This window comes from Diospyros lotus, chromosome 5, assembly GCF_014633365.1.
Source record: "Diospyros lotus cultivar Yz01 chromosome 5, ASM1463336v1, whole genome shotgun sequence".
NCBI classification, from domain to species: domain Eukaryota; kingdom Viridiplantae; phylum Streptophyta; class Magnoliopsida; order Ericales; family Ebenaceae; genus Diospyros; species Diospyros lotus.
The window spans coordinates 41882508-41904278 of NC_068342.1; the positions used below are offsets into that span (position 1 = coordinate 41882508).

General features: G+C 37.7%; 2 protein-coding genes across 3 annotated transcripts; both read right to left on the reverse strand.

The window, feature by feature from the left end:
• Window positions 1-591: 591 nt before the first annotated feature.
• Window positions 592-12668, reverse strand: LOC127801683 (outer envelope protein 64, mitochondrial). Of its 2 annotated transcripts, none has more exons than XM_052337019.1 (13): window positions 12292-12668; window positions 12038-12190; window positions 11813-11937; window positions 10326-10451; window positions 9776-9955; window positions 9437-9581; window positions 7741-7909; window positions 6304-6438; window positions 5971-6171; window positions 5386-5513; window positions 5236-5287; window positions 2947-3016; window positions 592-1161 (listed from the first exon to the last, which is right to left on the reverse strand). In XM_052337019.1, exons 1-13 carry the CDS (start codon window positions 12651-12653, stop codon window positions 1079-1081), a joined length of 1929 nt encoding a protein of 642 aa, XP_052192979.1. In that variant the 5' UTR covers window positions 12654-12668; the 3' UTR covers window positions 592-1078. The 2 variants fall into 2 exon arrangements, with proteins under 2 accessions (XP_052192979.1, XP_052192978.1); XM_052337018.1 differs by having other exon boundaries at window positions 9773-9955; window positions 12292-12667.
• Window positions 12669-14216: 1548 nt separating this feature from the next.
• On the reverse strand, window positions 14217-21503 carry LOC127801684 (probable protein phosphatase 2C 9). The gene is made up of 6 exons (XM_052337020.1): window positions 21126-21503; window positions 20855-20983; window positions 19957-20196; window positions 19517-19793; window positions 14816-14970; window positions 14217-14739 (listed from the first exon to the last, which is right to left on the reverse strand). Exons 2-6 carry the CDS (start codon window positions 20882-20884, stop codon window positions 14599-14601), a joined length of 843 nt encoding a protein of 280 aa, XP_052192980.1. The 5' UTR covers window positions 20885-20983; window positions 21126-21503; the 3' UTR covers window positions 14217-14598.
• Window positions 21504-21771: the final 268 nt, after the last annotated feature.

Sequence of the window (21771 nt, forward strand, 5' to 3'; positions counted from 1 at the left end):
CTCGGCCCGGATTTCTCGAGCTCCGCTCCGAATTGTTGACTTGCCACGTATCAGTCTCTCAAGCGATCCACGTGGCGGGTAAGACTATTGGCGCGTAGGGGTATTTTGGTAATTTTGGACGATACCACATCAAGAGAGTACAAAATCTCAATTGACACATTTAATCTAAAATGTGATTTAAAATTATCTCACCACTCTCTAATTTCTCCAGTCTTTTCAGGATTGAGTTCACATTTGACATCTCATTTGAATTATTTATGTGCTAAGATGTGAACCTCTATGTTATGCGAGCTTCATTTATGTATCTTATTGTGAGTTAACTTTTCTCTATTTATTTTTTATTTTTATATATATATTTATTTAAAAAAATAAGTTTCCATTGAATTTACAAGAGAAAAAAAATAGAGTTTTGAAAGAGAATGGATAAAAATCCTTTTCCATCAATTCCGTTACTATTTTCCACATCAATATCACACAATTGTTGAAACATATGTTCTAGAAATATGAAAAAGAAAAGTTAAAATTATCAAAAATAAATTTTCAACACAATTATAAGTTTACAGCATAACATCCAGAACAGGGGCAAGAGAATGTTTAATCCAACTCAATGCCATTCCAACATTGGATATTTCATGTTCATGCACCAGCTTTATGGTTCCGTGGTACCAAAAATGGCCCCAGAGTAATAATCATTCAAATTAAGATTGGTCCTCCGGCATCCTGTGCACTCTAAGGTTGTAAGGTTTAGGGGTTTGAATGACTGTCTACAGTACTATGAAAGATCCATTACAAAACAAGATATGCACAGAAAATGGAAGCAGAATTTTGAAAGTAAAAAAGGAAAATATTGCAGCGCCGGCCTTCAAACAGTCTTGATTTCTTCCTCTGTTCCCTCCACATGTACAATTCAATTCACAGGGCATCTCACACAAGTAAAACTTGTCCTTCCTATGCCATCTTCCAAGACCATGGAGCTGTTGCATCTCTCCATTTTCCTTTCGATCATTCTAGAAGTTTACATATTTCTTTTTGTTCCTTGTTTTTCTCTCGGCTTCCGGAGAAGGGGGGGAGGGGGGATTCAACTTACTAGTTTCCTTAGCCTCTTTTCAGCTAGACTAGCAACTCTGTTATGAGGTTCTAGGACAAGAGCATGCTTGAAATCTGCATATACCAAGAGAAAATAATATGTTTCATGTCCAGGAAGAAGACAAATTAAAAGGGGAAAAAAATAATAATAACATAACAACTTAAAACAATTTGGGTAATTCATCTTCCTCGCAGATTTTGTTCAAATATAATAATTCTGCCATATATAAATACATAAAATATTAAAAAAAACATATACTAATATACATGTGGGTCAGGACCTCATCCCCATTCCCATCAGGTATTTTCAGAAGCCCAACTGAACCCTCACTGATGGATATTTTTTCGTACCCAAATGTTCCCCATGCGGGGAGGGGTTTGGTGGGTACCCCGGAGTACCCATTGTCATCCCCAGCTTTACACAAACATGCTTCTTTTCACAGAATGGAACAGTTTATGTTGCAGTGTGTACCAATCACAAAAAGGGTCTCCGACTCGGTACTTAGACTGCAGGGCATACAACTGGTTTTTAAAATGTATGTCAGACGTTTTAGTTCCTCTATGTTACATGGATATTTCAAGATGTGTAATTAAATGAAATCATTAAATTGTTTCATGAATCGCTTGCACTTCCTTCAGGGATTGGAGTGACAAAAAATTCAGCACTTCAATGGCTCAGTTCCAAAGCAGCGAGAACAAATCAGCTTAGGGGGACTAAAATTAAATATACATGCCTAGATATACACACCAAATACTAATAATCTCTTTGTTTCTTTAATTTACTAAGGCATTTATATTGCATCAAAAACCAGAAAAATCTATATATTGGAAAAGTGTGAAAAAATTCTTCAAGTATTGGAAAGGAAATGCAAGAAAGAAATGTTGATTTTAATGAGGCCTCTAATCATAAACCAGATGGAAGTTTCTGCTTCAAATTTCTTAAATTAAAAAGTGTGAAAGCAAAGGACTTAGTAGCTACCATATATCAACTTACAATGTGTTTCATTTGGAATTAAGCAATGGGCCAGTGTGTTCAGATATCTTTGTCTTCTGACTGTCTACCTCAAGTAAACAAGATGATAATATAACACATTTGGACAAGTGCACGCACAACTCGTGAGTATTTAACAAATGTCCTTAGCATAAATTTTTTTCTGACAAGGCACCTCTTCCAAGTGTCATCTTCTCGGCTTTAACATGCCATTTTGCATCACACTTAATAGCATAGTTTCATCAAAGGGTCAAATATACATGATATCGAGACACGCTTGAAGAACATAGACATCAGATTAAATGAGACAGACATCCAAGTGTACTTCTCAAATGATTCCCCCCCCCCCCCCCCAAAAAAAAAAAAAAAAAACACACATGCACACCCCACAAGCAAAACAGAAAAAGGAAGAATGAAAAAACCAAATAAAAGATCAAAGCCTCTTAAAACCTTTAATTTTTCTTCATCAATTGGATCTCATGGCTTGCTAATATAAGGTTGTTTTCCATCAGCTCCAAATTTTAATAGAAACCAGCTGGTTTTTTTAGCAAGGAATTATATAAAAAGCTTCTTAGCAATACATTATGGACTCTTTTATCATTTTTCTCAATTACCACAGGTTATGCATCCTGTAGAAGTCCAACAGAATTTTATGATATATGATACTCTAATAGCAGAGTAGAAATTCAAAGCATCATAACAATATGAAAACTCAAAATATGTATAAGACATGACAGAAAGATAAATTAAGCAGCTATTGCATTAAAAAACATCAAAATAAAAAAAGTTATTGCCAGAATACTTGGTTTCCAACAAACAGATATCATGCACAACATAAAAGTGAATAACTGGAAAACAGACATTCTCACCTTGAAGAGCCTCCTTATAAAACAGAAGTGATTCTCTAGCTGTTCCTCGTCTCAGATATGCCTTCACATTCTGCATGGGAAATTGGAATATTATCTCCATCGATAAGCTAATGCATTTAAATTTCTTTCCTTCAGTCAAAATATGAACAGAACTTTCTAGAAAATAACATCCACCAAAAGAAATTGACTCCATCATATTCATAAAAACTAACCCATTAGGTGTGTTAATGCATCTGATTTGTTTGGATTAATATTTGATCTAGAAACCAAACCAACATAGGGCAGATCCCAGGTTTCAGACCCATAACTACACCATCGAACTATTAGAACTGAATTGAACCAACCCAAGAAAAATCAGGTTGCTTCAGGTAGGAATAAGCCACCTTGTGAAATATGAGAACTATTTTTAAAATGCCAAAAAAAGAGGTTATAGGACCGAGTAGTATCAAACCCAAAGGGGAAAAAAACTGTATGCTTACCTCATCAAATGGAGGCTACTTGACAAAGTAATGTGACCCAATGAGATACTATATGAATTACCAAAAACATGACACCTGTTAGGTGAGTCTCTTCCTCTACTAAGCAGTGAAGGATAACATCCACAACGAGTCCTGGTCCTTAACCTTCCAATCCACATCCTCTCAGGATGTCAGCTGGTGAGGTAACTGGATCTTGTGAAGATCCTGATTTCCCAAGGAGAATAATTCTTGGAAGTCAACACAGGGTTACAAGAGGAGCCTGGACGTACTCTGGTTAAGCCAGGATCACCATTGAGTTTCCAGTCCAAGGCACAGTTCAAGGCACAAGCATGATCATCATTTGATGAGCCAGGTTATCATTCCATGTGTCACCTTTGAAGCCTAATGCATGGGGCTGAGTTAGATGTCCACAATCACATCACAGGCAAAGGGGAATGCCTGCAACTGTTACTACTGATTCATTAGGACCCTCAAGACTCATACTAAAAACAAGAAGTATTCTGATCTAACCAGTGGAGGCAGAGGCACTGCTAACTGCATCTATATCTATGATTAAAAAAATAAATTAAAAAAAGCCAATTATTTGGGAAGACTCCATACCCAGGCACCATAATGCAGGTTTGGCCAGGATGACCATTAACACACTTGTCAATGCCAATGATTACTACCGGAATACAGGGTACTAGCACTCAGGAGGTGCTGCCATTGAGCTAAAATGGAGGTAAGCAGTGATCTAGAGTAAATTTATCTGCCCATGTCATGCAAATTTCGTATTAATTATGTCTTGCGTAAACAAAACCAATCTGCATATCTTCTAATTGGCTATACGAAAAGAATGCATGCCACAATATATTTTTTGGATATCTCTTTTTTCATAAAAAAAAAGAGCTACCCTTAAATGGTGAACCCTGTAAAAAAAAAATAAACAGGAAGCCAATCCCTCTAGCTAGAAACAGGAAATAATAAATCATAAAAAAATTGTATAACAAAAGATTCAGAGCATGATCCTTCAGACAGAAAAATGGAACTCTGTGAACTCTCAAAATCTCATGTTCTTTTCACGTCAAACACAAAAATAAGGAGAACCCACCATACTGATCAGTGACCACAAGACAGCCGAAGCTGCCTATAACACAAAATTGTCAGACTCTGACATGACCCAATGAACACCACAATTGTAAAAATGATGCCCCAATTAGCTTGGGCTGCCATACAATGAGGAAGATGATCCTGAGACTCACCACTAGTCTTGCACTTATAACACTAGCCCAAGACTACCTGCTTAGGATGGCACTAGGGGCAATTGTCCACACAGAGAACGCCAACTCTGGGATCCTACATTTCCAAACCATTTTCCACCAAAAACTGGCATACCTTTTTCACACAAGGCTCCATGGAAAGAAAAGAAATACAAATCCCACAAGGAGAGTTTATTTCCCATTCCTAAAATTGCAGTTATATCTTGATGACCAAACTACTCCAGAGAGTGGAAATTGTTAAAGAAATTTCTTTAATTCATCATCATCAAACAAATTAGGGTCAATGGCACAGCATTTATATTGTCAATTCACTTCTAAAAGTCACATTGATTATACAAATCTAAACTAAAGCAATCAGACACCATGTTTAAAGCTACTTGCAACCGGGGGGGAATTAGAAAAAAAAAACTATCATTTGAGACATAGATGGACAATGCCGCTTGGTATGGAATTTCTCATGTAATTCTCTACTTATCTGCTTAAGTTTCAAACATCACGCAATTTATGGAAAATATGAGAACTACAGAACATCATTTAGCCAGTACACTAACCTTCTTATCAAGTGATATTGCCTTACAGCAGTCCTCCTCTGCTTCTTGAAAGCTGTAACAAATAAAATCAGACAGTCAAAAAGCTTTATATTTGCAAATAACAAAGTGAATATGATGACCAGAAGAGCATGATCCAATGGTGTGGCATACCATGCTAATTCTAAATAAGCAGCTGCTCGGTTGCAATAGTAAGTTGCATTAATCTCATTCAACTTTATAGCTTCACTATAATATTTCACAGCCTTATTCCACTGTCTCCCCTTATATGCAGCATTGCCCTACCACAGGAGTTGACAAATTAAAAAGAAATTCACAACAGAATAATATACTTGAACCACCAGATTTTGTCTAGCATCATGGAATTTCTCATCTCTATCTAAAATCCAGTACAAAATGGGCCCTATAGAATTAGGATGTTGATGCAGGAGTTTCATTGGTCAGTGCAATTGATAGTAAGAGGAATCATCTCGTCAGATGGGAGGAGGTTTTGCCCTCTGCTATATGCATATAGTTATCTAATACCACTACACTTCTATCAATTCCATCATAGAAGTCCTAATGAGATCAAAAGAGAAAGTCCCTAAAGAAATTAAAATAGAACAAGATCATATCAGAAACTTCTACCAAGAATAACCAATTCATTTTCTTTTGCATAGCATTTCACCTTGACCATGTCATTTGCAGGGATGACACCACTCTTTCTCACAAAAGCAAAACAGTTCATAAATAATATACCTTTTCTTTCAACAGTTCAGAAGCATCCATGTCGCCATTCATATCTGGCAATGGTGAAGAATCAGACGCAAGGCTAGCTTGTTCTTGAAGAGATGAGTACATATCCAAAACAGTATCAAGAAGAAATTTATCAGCCCCATGGAATGCTGCCAAAGAGACAGAGATTGGACAATCATCATGCTTGCCTAATGGAATGGTAACCTGGAATAATCACTCAAAGAATTATATCCCAGCAAAAAATGTCCATGATACCTTAACCAATTAACCAACAAACATAAAGGACAGACAATAATCCACAACATATGAAAATGAAGACTGAGATGTAGAAGTTACCTGACAGCAACCAGACATGCTTGCTATGCTCAGTAAAGCAAATGCTCTGTCGTGGAACTCAGCAGAGAGACCTTTCTTTGAGTTAAGCTTTAATGGAGGATCAGCAACGGTGGGCATTGCCAATATTCCATCATCCTAGGATGACAAATGAAGGTCAAGACCATGATATGCAATTAAATATAAGATTAATGAAAATCAACTAAAGGTATGAAATCACACTTAAAGTAGACTGTTGAGGACCATTGTATAATGCCAACACAATGACGAGGGTAACCACAAGGACCTCTTCACATCAAAAGTAACTACACTACCAAATTTCCCATCACAAACTTGTATAACCACCCCTGCAGCCCCCCCCCCCCCCCCCCCCCCCAAAAAAAAAAAAAAAAAGAAAAGAAAAAACACCAAGTATGGATGATTTTCTGTCTTTTGACCAAGCTACAATGAGAACTACAGACAGAGCAGCAAGTCAACCAGAGAAGGAAAAAGGCCAAAAGCAACTGAAGACGGACTTTAAATCTCCCAGGTGTATTAAAGAACAAATGGCAGGAAACAAGCAAGTTCAACAATGAATAGGGATATCAGCAAGTGAAAAATGGTTAATTTGTAATGCCTAACAATAATCCAATTGAAACAGAAACACAAATAAAAGACAACTATCCAGTCCACATAAAAAGCCAATTGGGTTGCCACTCATTCAAGTAAACAGGACAAGGTAATCAACAGTAACAATCCCGGTTGAACTAAATGCTTCAACTATGGCAAATGGAATGGTATATGATTCTTCCAATTATCAAGCACATTTTCTTGTGTCCAATAGGTAAAACTCAAATCCCAAACTTTTCAAAACACTGTCTACAATTTTCACCTTGAGTACTCCTCACATAATGGCTGGAATCCTATATCCAGAAAATTTTGCTGTATCCTATACCATTATCTTTATTTTTGCAATTTGAGTTTACATCATTGGCTTATTAATCATATGGATGGTAATTTCAGCCTGTTAAAAAACAGAGATTTATACACCCGTATAAAAGAGTCAAAATATGTGGCTTTTGTCTTTCTGCGTGCCTTGTGTTTTCCAGCCTTGGATGATTTGTGACTTTAAGCCCTTGATAAAGTAATAAGGATTGATCTCCACTTGTTAACTCAGGAGAGGCAATGGTGTCTTGTTGTGGTGAACAGTATAGACTTGATTGCTAATGAAGGTCCTTAGAGGCTTATCATTGTATACAAGCATTATTTGCGTCAAATACAAAAGATTCCATTCTTCGCTTGAGTTTCCACATTAAAAATAATCACTTCAGAGACCATATGAGAAGAATGGCAGCGAACAAGCAACTGAGCATATGCAATTTACATGTGATATATTGAAGACTACCAGCAAAGGAGCATGTTATGTTCTAATATGAGTACAAACGGGCAAGTTAGAGGTACCTTCAAGAGATTCCGCACAGCAGCTCGCATTTCAGTTCTGACTTTATACAAACTTTTAATGTTCTCTTGTGTGCTGTTGATCGCTGCATAGACACGATCAGATACATCAGGTCCTAATCTGGGTTTTGTCGATTTAATCCATTCTTCATGATTTGTTTTGAATTCGTATCTGACAAGCAGTTGAAGGATAATGAATGTTGGTCAGTTTGAACCAAAAGCCTCAGAAACAGGCTATATTACCAATGCAGCTAAATAAGAGATAAATAAAATAGAAAATGGAAGCATGACACACGCTGCAAGGCAGCTGAATCAAATATTTGAAATATGGGTTACAAGCTCACACGACCACTAGGTGGAGTTGGCTACGTGAATTCTAGAATGACAACCATGTCCATCTATGACTGTATCTTCTATAGGGCCCTTGTAACTCGAAGCATGCCTAAGAGTCTCCTTGGTCTTCCTATGACACTTTTGCTAAAGACTTGTTTCATTCCATCCACTATGCTCTCAGAGCCTCTACTGTTGTCCTCTTACATAATCAAACCATCTTATGTCTCACACATCTTATCTAGCATATTGAAAAGATTTAGGATATACAAAAGGCCTTTAGCCAGGTGAACTACTGGCTTACACAATTTTGGCATCATGCAGTGTATGAGACAACACTCAAGAGATCATGTCTATCATAAATAAAAAAGAAACAGCAGTATTTTAATCTACATCTTCAGTAGGCAACCTACTGCCGTCTGAAACAAGATCAATTTTTGCAGCATGTTCCATCACCACATAGTTCCCTCTAGTCAGTGTTTGAAGCTACTAACACCAGGAACCAGCATGGGTTCCAAACATCATGAACAACCCTGGTTAACACTATCACCTGTTTCATTTTGTAATAGTGCTTCATATTACTACTCATATGGTTCTCTTTTTTTTGGCAAAAATCAATGCATACATGCATGTATTTCCTCAATACAATGGGTTTTGAAGATAATTGCCAGACCCCGCTTGTCCAGCAAATTTATCTTCAGTTAATGGTTTAGGACCACCACTTTCTTTGCTTCAATTCTTATATAAGTTCAGTGAAATCATGACTTGAGCCCACAATTTCTTGAAGTCGTGAGTTTAACACCCTCCACAACCTTCATGATGTTGATCAGAATGGTGAATTTCATAATATATAATTGCTATTGGATGAAAATCCAGCACATGAAATGTTCTCACTCTAGGACAAAAATGCAGCACCTGAAAGGCTCCAGCACCTCTACATTAACAAAATGATCCAATGCCCAACCAATCTGGCTGAAAATAATTCAAGAAATATACAATAAAGTGCGTAAAATTTTCCATATTTTTGCATTCAGGAATAGGTTCCCTTCTCATTCACATATTTAGATCCAGTTAGTTTTACAGTTAGTGATGGATGTCTTTTCCAGCCTTCTAAAGGACAATATTTTCAATTGAACTTGTTTTTTTCTGTAACGCAATATACCTACATGGCTAAATGAATGCAGTTGAAGTGGAGCGTGAACTAAACCCAAAAGAATTGAATAAACTCCACCTCAAAATTTATGAATAGAAACTATGTGAACAGAATAGAAATCTAAGTGAGGCTGAAAATACATGTGAATAAAATATCAACCCCATGCATTTGTGAGGGATGGTGCATATAGAAATATTAGCAGATCAGTTAGATTACCTCTGAAGTAAAAGCATCACGGAAGAGAGAGCTTTTAAAGTAGATATTCCATTCTGTGGGTTTGTAGAATCTTCATGGAAAGCTTTTAGGCTAGGCACATTTGAAGCAATATAATGACCAAAATTCAAATGTTTGGGCAGTTGGTCTGTTCAGTCAATGCAAAAGAGATGAATATCAATTAGTGACACAATCTTTTTTAGCAGAAACAACTAGTAGTGCAGATGAAACCCTCAGGATCTTGAATCAAACTGAGACCCTCACATCACAAACATCAAAAGAATGCAATTGAAAAGCAGAATAATGACAGAGATGAGAATGTGTAATTCTTCAACTTACAACCAGATAACTTCCCAGTTACTCTGCCGACAACACGTATAGTTTTCTGCTTGGGAACCTTCGAAAGCTGGAACAGATCATCAGCTATAATAATGCGTCTTATCCTTCTAGGTTCCAGTTGGTTCAAATTAAGTAGAATTTGCGCAACACGATGTAAAATAGATGGATCACGGGCAAACCATCCTGAAAAAATTAGCATCATCATAAATAAATAATATAGATAAGTGATCATCAAAAGTATATCAACACATAGCAGAACTGAGTATCCATAATGAACATGTTCTCCAGGACATAATGGAGACAAGGGCTATTTACATACCCATTAATTATTTGAAATGCCAATGATTCAGAAAATTTATTTAACTCAATCCACAGACCATAATGTCATAAAATAACTTCAATACAAGAAGTAAATACCAGTAAACATATGCAAAGAAAATATAAAGAAGAACCAAGAACCTTGATACTCCCATCTGTATGGTTCCAGTAAAAGTTCAAAATTTTAATTATTGGCACTATCTGGTAGAAGTAATACACAACCACAAGTACATACCAACAGTGTCTAGACTCTGTGAATTTGGAATAACCCCAACTGTAGGTACAACACCATGGGATGGCCGGAATCCAAGGATGCCACAAAATGAAGCCGGAGCCCTCACACCTCCAATGGTATCAGTACCTAGAAAAGTGCAATTGCTCTCAGTCAGAATTAAAAGCTTAAAACTAGAAATGCCGAAAAAGAAAATTGGAGGAACGGGTGGGGGGCTCTAATGTATGGGGGGAAAAAAATAAATCACATCTATAATAGAAAAAAGAAATGCAATAAAAGTTAAATACAATCTGTTGGTTATGAGCTACCATAAGAAAGGGAAAAGCAAATTATCATTCTTCAAACTAGAATATTCATGTAGCAAAAAGATGTTATCCCTACTTCCTAGCAAAGAAGATTTGAGTGTGCATAAAAGAGAAGCGGCTGTAATGCAACATATCTGCATGTAGGTATCAGTTTTTTAAGCTTCCTACCGAGTACAACTGTACAAGATAATTTGCCAATTATTTATAATTTACTTTATTCATAAAAAATTACATATTCTAACAGCATTTTTACTAGTTCTACTCCTAGTTACCTAATTCTCCTCATTATCTAGTTCTCCTGCCTAAGTAGGCAATCAGGAAACTGGAGTGTGGATTGACAACTTCAAGGATAAAGTGGGTCAAATTTGGAATGTTGTGGTCAACTCGCAATTTCAGAAAGATCTCTTTCCCCGTAACTGTGAGACACACATATGATTGCCTGCAATAGAAAAAGGACAAATCAAACACAGGCCTCTTATGCATGGGTCAGGCATGTAGATCAGCGGTCTAAACTAAATAGTTGTCGCAAGTAGTTGAAGAAAAACATTTTAACACTCTCTCCCAAGCAAAAAGTTGTTGCATATTAAAAGACTAAACACATTGTTGCATCTGAAGTTGGCTACATAAATTCTAGACCTATTTCCATTCCTATCCAAGGTCATATCAGAGAGTATAAAAACACCAAAAAATCGTTAAGTCAACAAACCTTGTTTGGAAAACAAAAGCAAAATGGAAAGGACTCAAAGTAAGATTTTATACAAGCAAGTCATTTCAACCATCATACATCTAATAACATGCAAAAACAAATAGACCTGGAAACAGCATCACAGGATCACAACAAGCCCCCAAAGAACAGCAATCCTTTTTGAAGAAAAATCATAATCAAAATTTCTAATATATCCAGATAAAATTGTCTTCATAAGTGTGTGTGAATATACAATCCACCTGCCCTAACTGAATCATGAGACAGATAATGCTCCAATGAAAATATATTAATATATAAATGTGCCAAGCAAACACAACAAATGCAACTTTTAAGACGGTAGAAGCAAGAGAGAAAAGGAACTGATCGCAGCTTAACAATATTACACCCAACGATAAGTAATGTGCCAAGCAAATTTAAGGATTCTCTTTTTACTTATCAATATATATTGAGAATTATTTTGTAAGGAAAGCAACTCATACCAAGAGCGAAGTCAACAAGTCCAGATGCAACAGCCACAGCTGACCCACTAGACGAGCCCCCAGGGAGGTGGGACGGCATTTGTGGGTTAATCGGGGTTCCATAATGCACGTTCACTCCGGTTATCCTGATATAACGACAAACAAAAATGTCCATAAACATGAAGTGGATTGTCCTTCGTTCCCAGTGAACTTTAAAGGCAACCAAATAAGGAGAGGGGGCAATACCCCAAACCAAAGTCATCCATGACAGTCTTGCCGACGCAAGTAGCCCCATTATTCAACAGAGCCGTTACCGCCACCGAGGTTTTCTCAGCGGCTTCGTGGGTCCTCTTCCAGTCCGGGTTCCCGAGCCCCGTGACATAATCTTTCACATCGAAACTGCATTTAAACGACCACGAACCACGGCCCAATAATCAATAACCCTAGCACAAAATAAACAACAAATTATATTCAACATAATACAATTCTAACGCACGAACATGTCTTTGACGGCAAATGTTAGGCCGCATAGAGGCTGCCGAGCTGCGGGAGGCGGCGGCTGAGGGAAGGGAAGAAGCTCGAAGAGTTCAATGAAAACGCCGCCGTCTTTCCTCTTGGCTCTTAGTCTCCGACGCCTGGCCTCCGCGAGAATCAGAACGCCGGCGACGCCTACGCCGATCACGATCCACACCTTCGGGTTCGAGACACTGATCTTCCCCAGCCTAGATTGCTCTGACATAATCGAGCTGATCGGCGACGATATTCCTTGCTTCTTCGTGGAAGCCTCTGGAGAAAATGGCGGAACAACAGTAGGGTTTTTCAAGGGTCTTACAGAGAGAGAGAGAGAGAGAGAGAGAGGCATCCGGTGCGGCCGTGAGACCGACAGAAAGAGTGCAATTTCGCGCGTAAAATGCACGCGCAACGCCCCAGCTTTCCGGCTTCCTTATTCGAATATTCTTTCAAATTAAACGGAAATGATAATTTAGATATTTAATTGAAATACTTTTAGAAATATTTATATATTAACATATTATATTTTTATATATCATTATAAATATATATAGCACATTAACGTATGCATGTCACTAAAAGTATGAACATTGAGTATCCGAATAACATTTTTACAAAATTAAATTTGATAACCATTAAGACAATAAATGTAATTTATTTTTAAATAATATAATTTTATTAGTTGAGGATAAATATCTTATATATATTATTTATAATATTTGATTCATTAATAAAATTATTTTGCAATTAAAAATATGATAAGTGTTAAACATTACCCTTAAAGATTAAAGTAACAATTTTAATTTGATATGTCATGTATCGAATCTTATCAATTAGATATGAATTGATATTTTATAATTAGATTATTGATAGTTAAGATCATGTTATTTGTACAGAACATATATTACAAAAACATTTATAGAAGAATCAAAATATACATTTTGCCCTTGCAATTAATGACCCACATGCTCAATAGCATCTCTCTCTCCCTCTCGCTCTCCCTCACACACCGTCGGCGGCAGCGGCAAGGCGAGGCAACGCGATAAGGCAACAAAAGCGACGAGGCGAAGCAGCAAAGACGACGGAGGTTGTAGCGACGAAACGAGGCAAGAGCAAGCGGAGGCGAAGAACGGCGGCGGGTGAAGTGGTTGCAACGACGAGACGAGACAAGAGTAGGCGGAGGCGAAGAACGACGGCGGGTGAGGTTGCAACGGCGAGGGAAGGGGGGAGAGGGAGAAAAGGATGAACAGGGATCAAAATATCGCAATATATCATCCCTTTAAGTATTTTATAAAAAAATTTCTGTACTAATAGCATTTTCCTTGATAGTTATGTTTAGCACAATGGGTTATGGGATCTGCGTGACCCTACACACCGTGAGTAGTTGATGCAGTAATCCATCCATCTCGTTGGGTGATAAAGGTTTATGCATACACTTCATGCCCTTTTGTGGATGTTGAGAGACTCCATCCAGCTCATGTTGACTGCAAAGGCTCGTGAAAGAAAATTTGTCAGGTCAAAAGTCTTCTAAATACTCCCGTGTTAAATGACTTTTCAATCTTCTAAGAGGCTTCCTTTTTTGAAGCCACGAGCAGTACCACAGGATTCACAAAGCTTCAACCCTGTCCCCCCCATGTTCAACACTTCAAATAGACAGTATCAACATACTAAGAAGCCTTTATTTCAGTATAATAATATGAGCTCCACAAAGCTTCAACCCTATAGATCGACAATATAAACATACCAAGCCTTTATTTCAGTATATGACCTCGGCAGCTACATGAATACTAATCCAGCAATCGTTTTATCTTTTAAAAGGCACTTATAACCCGAGTTCAACGCTCGGAGCTGGTTATTGGCAAGAAGTGGTGGTGTGAGGCATGGATAACAAACAGTTGGTCCCTTTCACAACAAATGCATACAACCAACCTATTCCCTCATTACAAGAATTCAAAGCTGTCAACAACAACACACAGCTCTCAAGTTGCTGTGTGAATTATAGAAAAATGATGGCATGAATCTACATAATCAAACAAATCAAGCAATGGCAATCAATCCACACAACCTGAGTATAGGAAATTACATATTACAGGAGTAGGGGAGTGCACATATTATATATATAATAGTGTATTTTATGTAACCCCCTTTTTTTTTTTTAGATAAAGTCCATCTTATGGTTTGGTCGACTGCAGGAGCACCTGAAACTTGTATCACCCTATAGAATTGCATCGCATGCGACCACGGGAACCCCCTAATGTACAATCCAACAGGCAAGGAAAGAAGAGAAGTCTCATGTTTTACCCCTGGAAACGAACGATGATACATGAAATATCATCTTTACTTTCTTTATTCAGTGCTTCGGCTACTAGTTGTTTGGCTGCCTTCTGTGGGTCTTTGATCTTCTTTGCAATGTCAACTGCCTCTTGATTACTCATGACCTGGATTAAACACAATCCAAAGAAGTAAAACTAATAGTCTGGATTAAAAGTTCATCAAGAGAGAGAGGGGTTTAACCTTCCATAAACCATCACTTGCAAGGATGAGAAGTTCGTTCCCTGCATCAATATCAGCATTTGTTACATCAGGATCAGACCGGAGGTGTGTTTTCAGGTTCTTGTCTCCGAAAGCACGGGAAACAGCCAGTTGGCCGTTTACTCTTGCAACATCTCCTGATATCATCCAAGCACATGGGTTAGTGACACTGACTTTTACCTAAAAGCATATAGAAGAGTGACTTCATTTCAAGATTGATCCACATTGAAAGCCAACAGGAAAACAATGCCTACTCAAAAAGGAAGAAAACACCATCAATCACTGTTACCTTCCAAAACAAGCAACTCCATACTTCCAATTCACAGTTGTCCTACTTCCAGAAAAGTAAGGGAAAACACGGAACTTGGTGTTGTACGGAATTATATATGGGAGGTCCTGACTTTGCAGTGACCTTTGAAAAGACGGGAAACAATAGAAGTAAAAACAGAAAAGGAGTTGAGTTAAACTGACAGTGGAGACCTGATCTAAAACCAAAGACTGAGTAGAACAAAAAACAGTTTTGCTCAAGTTCAGTCTATAAGCATCTGCTAAGTGGCTAGTGCACAAGATGTAAAGCTAAGTTCAAGAGCATCCAAACATGTACTTGTGTTCAAGTTCACTGGCCCTAAAAATATTAATTGGCAGAAGGCAACTAATCTGTCAGAAACCTAATCATGAACACCATAAAATACAGTCAATTAACTGGATATTTAGAAAAGATTTTCCTGCACTGGGGCAATCTCCATGTGAAATATACAATTTGGGTAAATTGCATCCAGACCTCCTGTGGTTTGGGTCATTCGTACAGATCCCCTTGTGATTTAAAAATGGTTCTAGAGGTCCTTGTGGTTTATATTTTTTGCTCACACCCCCTCCATTACTGACACAGTCACTTAAACTCTAATTAACTTATATTAAATTAATTAAACACTAATTAAGTTAAATTAAAACAAAATAATAAATAAAAACCTTTAAAAAACAGAGATGACCGGCTGGAATGGCACCAGACCAGAAACAATGAGTTTTATGCCCAAAACCATTGTTTCCAGCTGGGAAACTCAGCTTTTCTGGTGCCATCATTGGAAATGATACATCCATTTTCTGGAATGGATCAAAATTAGGGTTCAATCTCTTTAATCTGGAAAACCCATCGACACCAGAAAACCCATCGTTTCCAACACCATCGCCGCAAACGATGGGTTCTAGGGGATCTGGAACAAGAAATCAAACCCAAAGAGAGAGACAGAAGAGAAAGTAGAACAAGAAGCAGCAACAGCGAAGAAGATGAGACCCAACATCTGCAAGGAGAGAAACAAGAACCAGAACAACCATGGCACAGCCACCATTAATCAACTCTGCTGCTTCTTCAGTCGCTAAAAGAAAACCCTGATTGAACCCATCTGGGTTCGTTCCAGAAAGAAATGATTAAATAAGGGTTTGTTTCAGATCTGGAATGATCTAAACGAACCCAGGTTTTGCTTCTCTTCAGATCAGTGTGAGAAAATCTGGATATTCTCCTTCAATGGTTTCACAGATGGTGCCAAGGAGCAATGGTGGAAGGCAGAGTACTAATTGTGGAGGCAGCATGTCTTGTAATAGGAGGCTATGGCGTTATAGAGCCACCACAGTGGAGCAAAGCAGCAGCAGCAGAGGCAAAAACAGAACAAGGGCCTAGTAGTGTTGGTGGCAATCAGCAGGCAGAAACAGCAGCCAGGGCTTGAAACAATGGAAGACCATCAATCAATGAATTCACTCCCTATCCAGGACCCATCTTTGGTCAATGCATCCCAGCTTTACCTTTTTCTTTTTGGTTTTTTGAATTTTTAGTTTTATTCTTATCAAATTCCAGTTAATTTAACTTAATTTATGTTAAATCTTTGTCTAATTAATGAAGTTAATAACAGAAGGGTGTTTTTGCCACCAAAAAAAACTAAACCACAAGGACTTCTAGTCTCATTTCTACACAGGGGGTCTGAGTGCAATTTACCCAATACAATTTCTCTTAACTTCGTGAGCTTATTTTGAGGGGAAAGTTGCAACACATGGTCTTTTAGCATCTATTAACATGCCAACAGAAATGATCCACAAGCCAAAGCACAAGATCCAAGTATCAAGGCAAAAATCAAGACTTCTGGCTTCCTGACAAACCAATATTCAATTTACAATCATTTTGTAAGTGACAACCTAGGCCCTGATAATTTGGGCCTAGAAGAATACCCATCACTTCCACATTATAAGTTTTAATAAACCTCAAAAATAAAACCTAATCCTCGGGAAGTGACATTCAACCAATTTATAACAAGAAGAATTAAGAGAAAACAAGTGCACAAGGAAACATAATTACTCCAGAATTTCTTCCTTAATTATTCAAATATTTTCCATTTTTTGTATGTCAAGCACAAGGTCAATTTCTCATGAGATGTATTATGCATGTATAGGCAGGTAAGTCTTGGTTAGTGAGCAGACATTGGTTGCACATTAGGGTTGCTCCACTTGGACTTGCTCCACAATGGCGAAAATAACAGAATGGTGTCTCTGTATGCAAGGAGAAGGCTACCTACATTTGCCTCTCCTGAAAGGCGAAAACCAATGGAGCCTCATGCATTGGGACTTTGTATATGTTGTTTACCATTTGATAATTCATCATTAAGAAGATACCAAGACAAATGAAATCAAGACACTAAATTACAGAACAACCTAACAACTCCTAACTTTAATATCTCAGGCAGATGAACAAAACAACAATCACCAAAAAAACAAGATAACAATCGGCTACAAAAAACAAAATGATGCAAAAAATATAAACCATATTAGAACAGATAAATACATCCTTCATAATGTATGTTTCCCACTAGAAATACTAGGGCATTGAGGTTTGGGATCAATCTTAAATCCATTGATCTCTGAGAGAAAGCTACATTCTGATAGCATCCACGTACAGTTTAGACAACATTGCACTGTTAAACGGAGGTTATCTAAAGTAGAAACAAGAAAACTGAGATAAAATTTGCTATCAAATTAACTTCCAATCCGAGCCATAATATGTTCTATCTGAATAAGTAATCAAATTGCGCATTTCTTTTCTATTAATTGTAAAAACTTCTCCATTTTCACAAAGGTACATCATAAATTGGGTAACCCATTTAATTTAAGATTGGAAAAATACATGAAATTATTGATTGCAAGTCATACCTTTGAGTTTAACTATTTCCACTCACAGTAATATAATTTTTCTTTTACCAATTTCATGTTCTTCCTTAGCTGGCTACCTATCAGGGAAAATTTTGTTGTTTCTACATTGGAATGAAGGAGTTTTCAAGGAGAGAAACGTTACACATAGGTATCAAAGTGTGGCTCAGTTGGGACCTCATGTAGTTAACCCCTGATTCTTGATGTCCTATTTTTGTTTTCTCATGGTAAGTAAGTTGCATGTCAAATTCACCTACTATTATTAAATTAATGCATTACAGGTATTTTGGTACTTTTGAATTTCCTAGATATAACTATAGTATGGCCTGTTACTTATAATAGATTGAGTTATTTTCGTCATATACATAATTGGTTGGATTTTGATGGTTAAATGAGTTATTTTCAGAGTAGGAAAGGTTTGCTATTGGAGAGTACATCTTCAGATTCAACAAACACCATATTCTAAATCTATAAACACCTTATGTAAATCTTTTTATTTATCTCCATGCTTTTCCATTAGGCGCCTCAGCAAAATATACAGCTTCCATTGTTGGCTTAATAGGCATGAAACCAGATTTGTTTTCCAATACCTTGGTTTCTCTTCTTAATCTTTGCTCAATCACCCTCTCTCAAAGCTCCATAGTGTGGCTCATTAGCTAGATTCCTCTATAATTTTCACAACTGTGGACATCTCCATATGGAATCTTGATTTATGCATGACATTTTATGATGTTGGAATCCTTTTGCATACTTCTCACTTTAGTTGCTTAAGGATGTCAGTAGTCTCTCTCCAACACTAATGCAAGAACTAGGCCTATCCTTCCTAGAGTTCTCCAACACTAATGCAAGAACTAGGCCTATCCTTCCTAGAGTTCTCTGCATTTCGCTTTGCCATTTTCAATTTCTGACCTACCTGCTAAGTAAGCAAAGCAAAACCAAATTTTGAGGGAAGGTAGGAAAGAAGTAGCGGGCCATTGACATAGAACAAAGAAGAAATGGCATGTTGGATATCCAACAATCTTAATAACAAAAATTAAATAATTCAGCAATGTCTAAGCCACATTTTGGCCATTTTGAGAGCATCAAGACCAAGCTCTCTCATAGAGCTTGCTTTTATTCCTCTTCCTACGTTATCCTATATTTCTATCAAAGAGGTGGCATGCTATGCCTTGGATAACCTGTAATTCTTATATTGGTTTTGCTTCCCACCCCCCATCCCTAGAACACAAGAAACTCAGATCTGCAGGAAGCTGATGTGGTCATTCTCATCGGCTATCATCAAAATATGTCATGTGTGTTTTGTTTCGAAATACTCCTCATGAAGAACTTGTAGCCATAAAACCAAAAGGAAAGGATGTGGACTTAAAATCATGCTTAAAGTAGATAATGAATTTAAGCAGGAAGACATGAACAAATTTTATACGTATTACATCAGGTGTATAATTAGATTAAAGCTCCAACAGACCAAAAATAAGATCGGATCACAGATCATACCTGGCATGTTTGAGACAAATCCCCCTCTATCCTCGATGCTGTCCCGCTCTGTGTTTGGCTCATGATCAATAGTCAGCTGAATTGCTTGCCCTCTATGTGAAAGAACTGCTCTTGAATCCCCAACATTGGCTACCCAAAGCTTTCGTCCATTTATAAGAATTGCAGTGACAGCAGTAGATCCACCTCTACCCAGGTCGGGACTGTGTGATAGGATGGCTGTATCTGTTCTTTCATAGGCTTTAGAAATGGACGTACTAGGATTAGTCCAGAACTCCTCCTGAACTAACACGATAAAATACTTTTGAGTATATATTCTTCCAGGGAGAATGTACAAAAGCAGCATCAACAAGAGTATCCAAAATAATGTACCAGAAGCAGCATTTAGATGCTGAAATAAAATCCTATTCATGTAATATTTTCATTTCAGACCAAAAACCTACCTCCTTTAGGATGTTTGCAAACAAATTCTTCTGCAAATATGCAGGTACGCTATCTCCTAGATGCCCATCAAAAATAGCAAAAAGTCCAAGCTCACGTCCTTGGTAGAGAACAAACTTCGCAACATGAAAATCCTCCATTGGATGATTTGCTTTCCCTTTTACCAGACTGAACCCATATTTGACAGGCCCCTGATGGCTTCTTCCTTTGCCAGAGCCACATGATGATCGGCCTCCTGCAAGCTAAAGGGGACAGGAGACATATTACTTGAAATGCATAGCTTAAGAATAAAGGCAGCAGCTATAAACCTAGATTCTCATGAACATCTCATCCAGTAGCTGTTGTTCAAACTTCTTCAAGTGAATGATAAAGGATTAAAATTAGTTATTCCACATGCTCAAACCACACGGAACTTCAAGGTTAATAGTTAAGCCATCTAATGAAATAGTGGAAAGCTTTGCCAGCAATCCCTTCAGGAAAAAAAAAACTAACTAGTTCCAGCATTGGAATCCATACAATATCAAAAAACCCCCTCAAATAAATATGATTTCTCAATAAACCAACCCCAGACGTAATCAGTAGACATTGCCTGGAGAAAGAAAAACAATCCATGTAATTCATACACGCTCAAAAAGGAGCAACTATATAAATAAGCAAATCAAATCTCTCCTATCATTCAACCGAAACCCTAATTGAACTTTGTACAAACAGAAACCCAAATTCATGATCTTCCCTGGATTCGAATTTCACCGAAAAAAAATCCATCGGATCATCGACCTTGGAGGCGTAATTAACGACCACAAAAGAAAACTCACCAACCACTAGACAGAGAACTAGAGTTACAGGAAAAGGTAAAGAATAAAAAAAACCTCAGAAACTGAAAATCGATAGCATCCTCACCTGAGAACTGAAGCAGCATAACCTATCCATAAAATTCAGCCGCGGGTCACCCTCTTCCACTAGAACACACCATCTACCTCTTCTTCAAAGCCCTTGAATTTCAAAACCTTTCCCAGCAACCAAGTAATCCTGATCAGCAAAACAACATACCCAGAGTCAAAATAACCCCCAAAACAACATAGAAAAGTTGGATGAACAATAAAATAGTGGCACAACAACAGAAACCCACCAAAAAAATAAATAGTAAATAAGGGATGAACAATTCACTCACCGATCCACCGCGCTCCCTAATTTCCCATAGAAAAACAACCAGAGAAACCGCCGATTGATCCGAGTAGCGGAGACTACAACAACTTCGTCTACGTCACAAGTAAAGCCGTCGGATGCAGGAAATACGAAGTAATTGGGGGATGCGTGGTGGGTTTGCTTCGTCTTTTGCGAGTTTCTTCGGTTTTGCTGTCGTCGGTTTTGCAAGAATGGGCGTGAAAAACAAAAGCAACCCAAGAAGTTGAAGGCTTCGGCCTCTCCGTGTTGACTTTCTTTGGCTTGTTTGTTTCTTTATTGGGGATTGCTAGGAGGCCCAGTCAGAGTCACTGTTTGTTTGCTTGATTTGTCGCACGCAGAGCCAGCCAGGGCTTTCTCACTCAGCTCTTCATGCGATAAAGCAAGCCATTGAGAGAGAGAGAGAGAGAGAGAGAGAGAGGTGATTTGGTCACCTGTTGGAGAACCCTCATTTGGTCAGACCCTCCTAACTTTTCAACTTGGAATGGAACCTGCTTTGCTGTTCCTTACTTTCACCACTTTAAAAAAGTTAGTATTTAAATATGGTTCCAAGCCCCAACTAAATCATTACCAAATTCTTTTAGGGTACACTAACTGCCCTATTGTCTTAAGGGTAATAGCTAAGGTAGATTGAA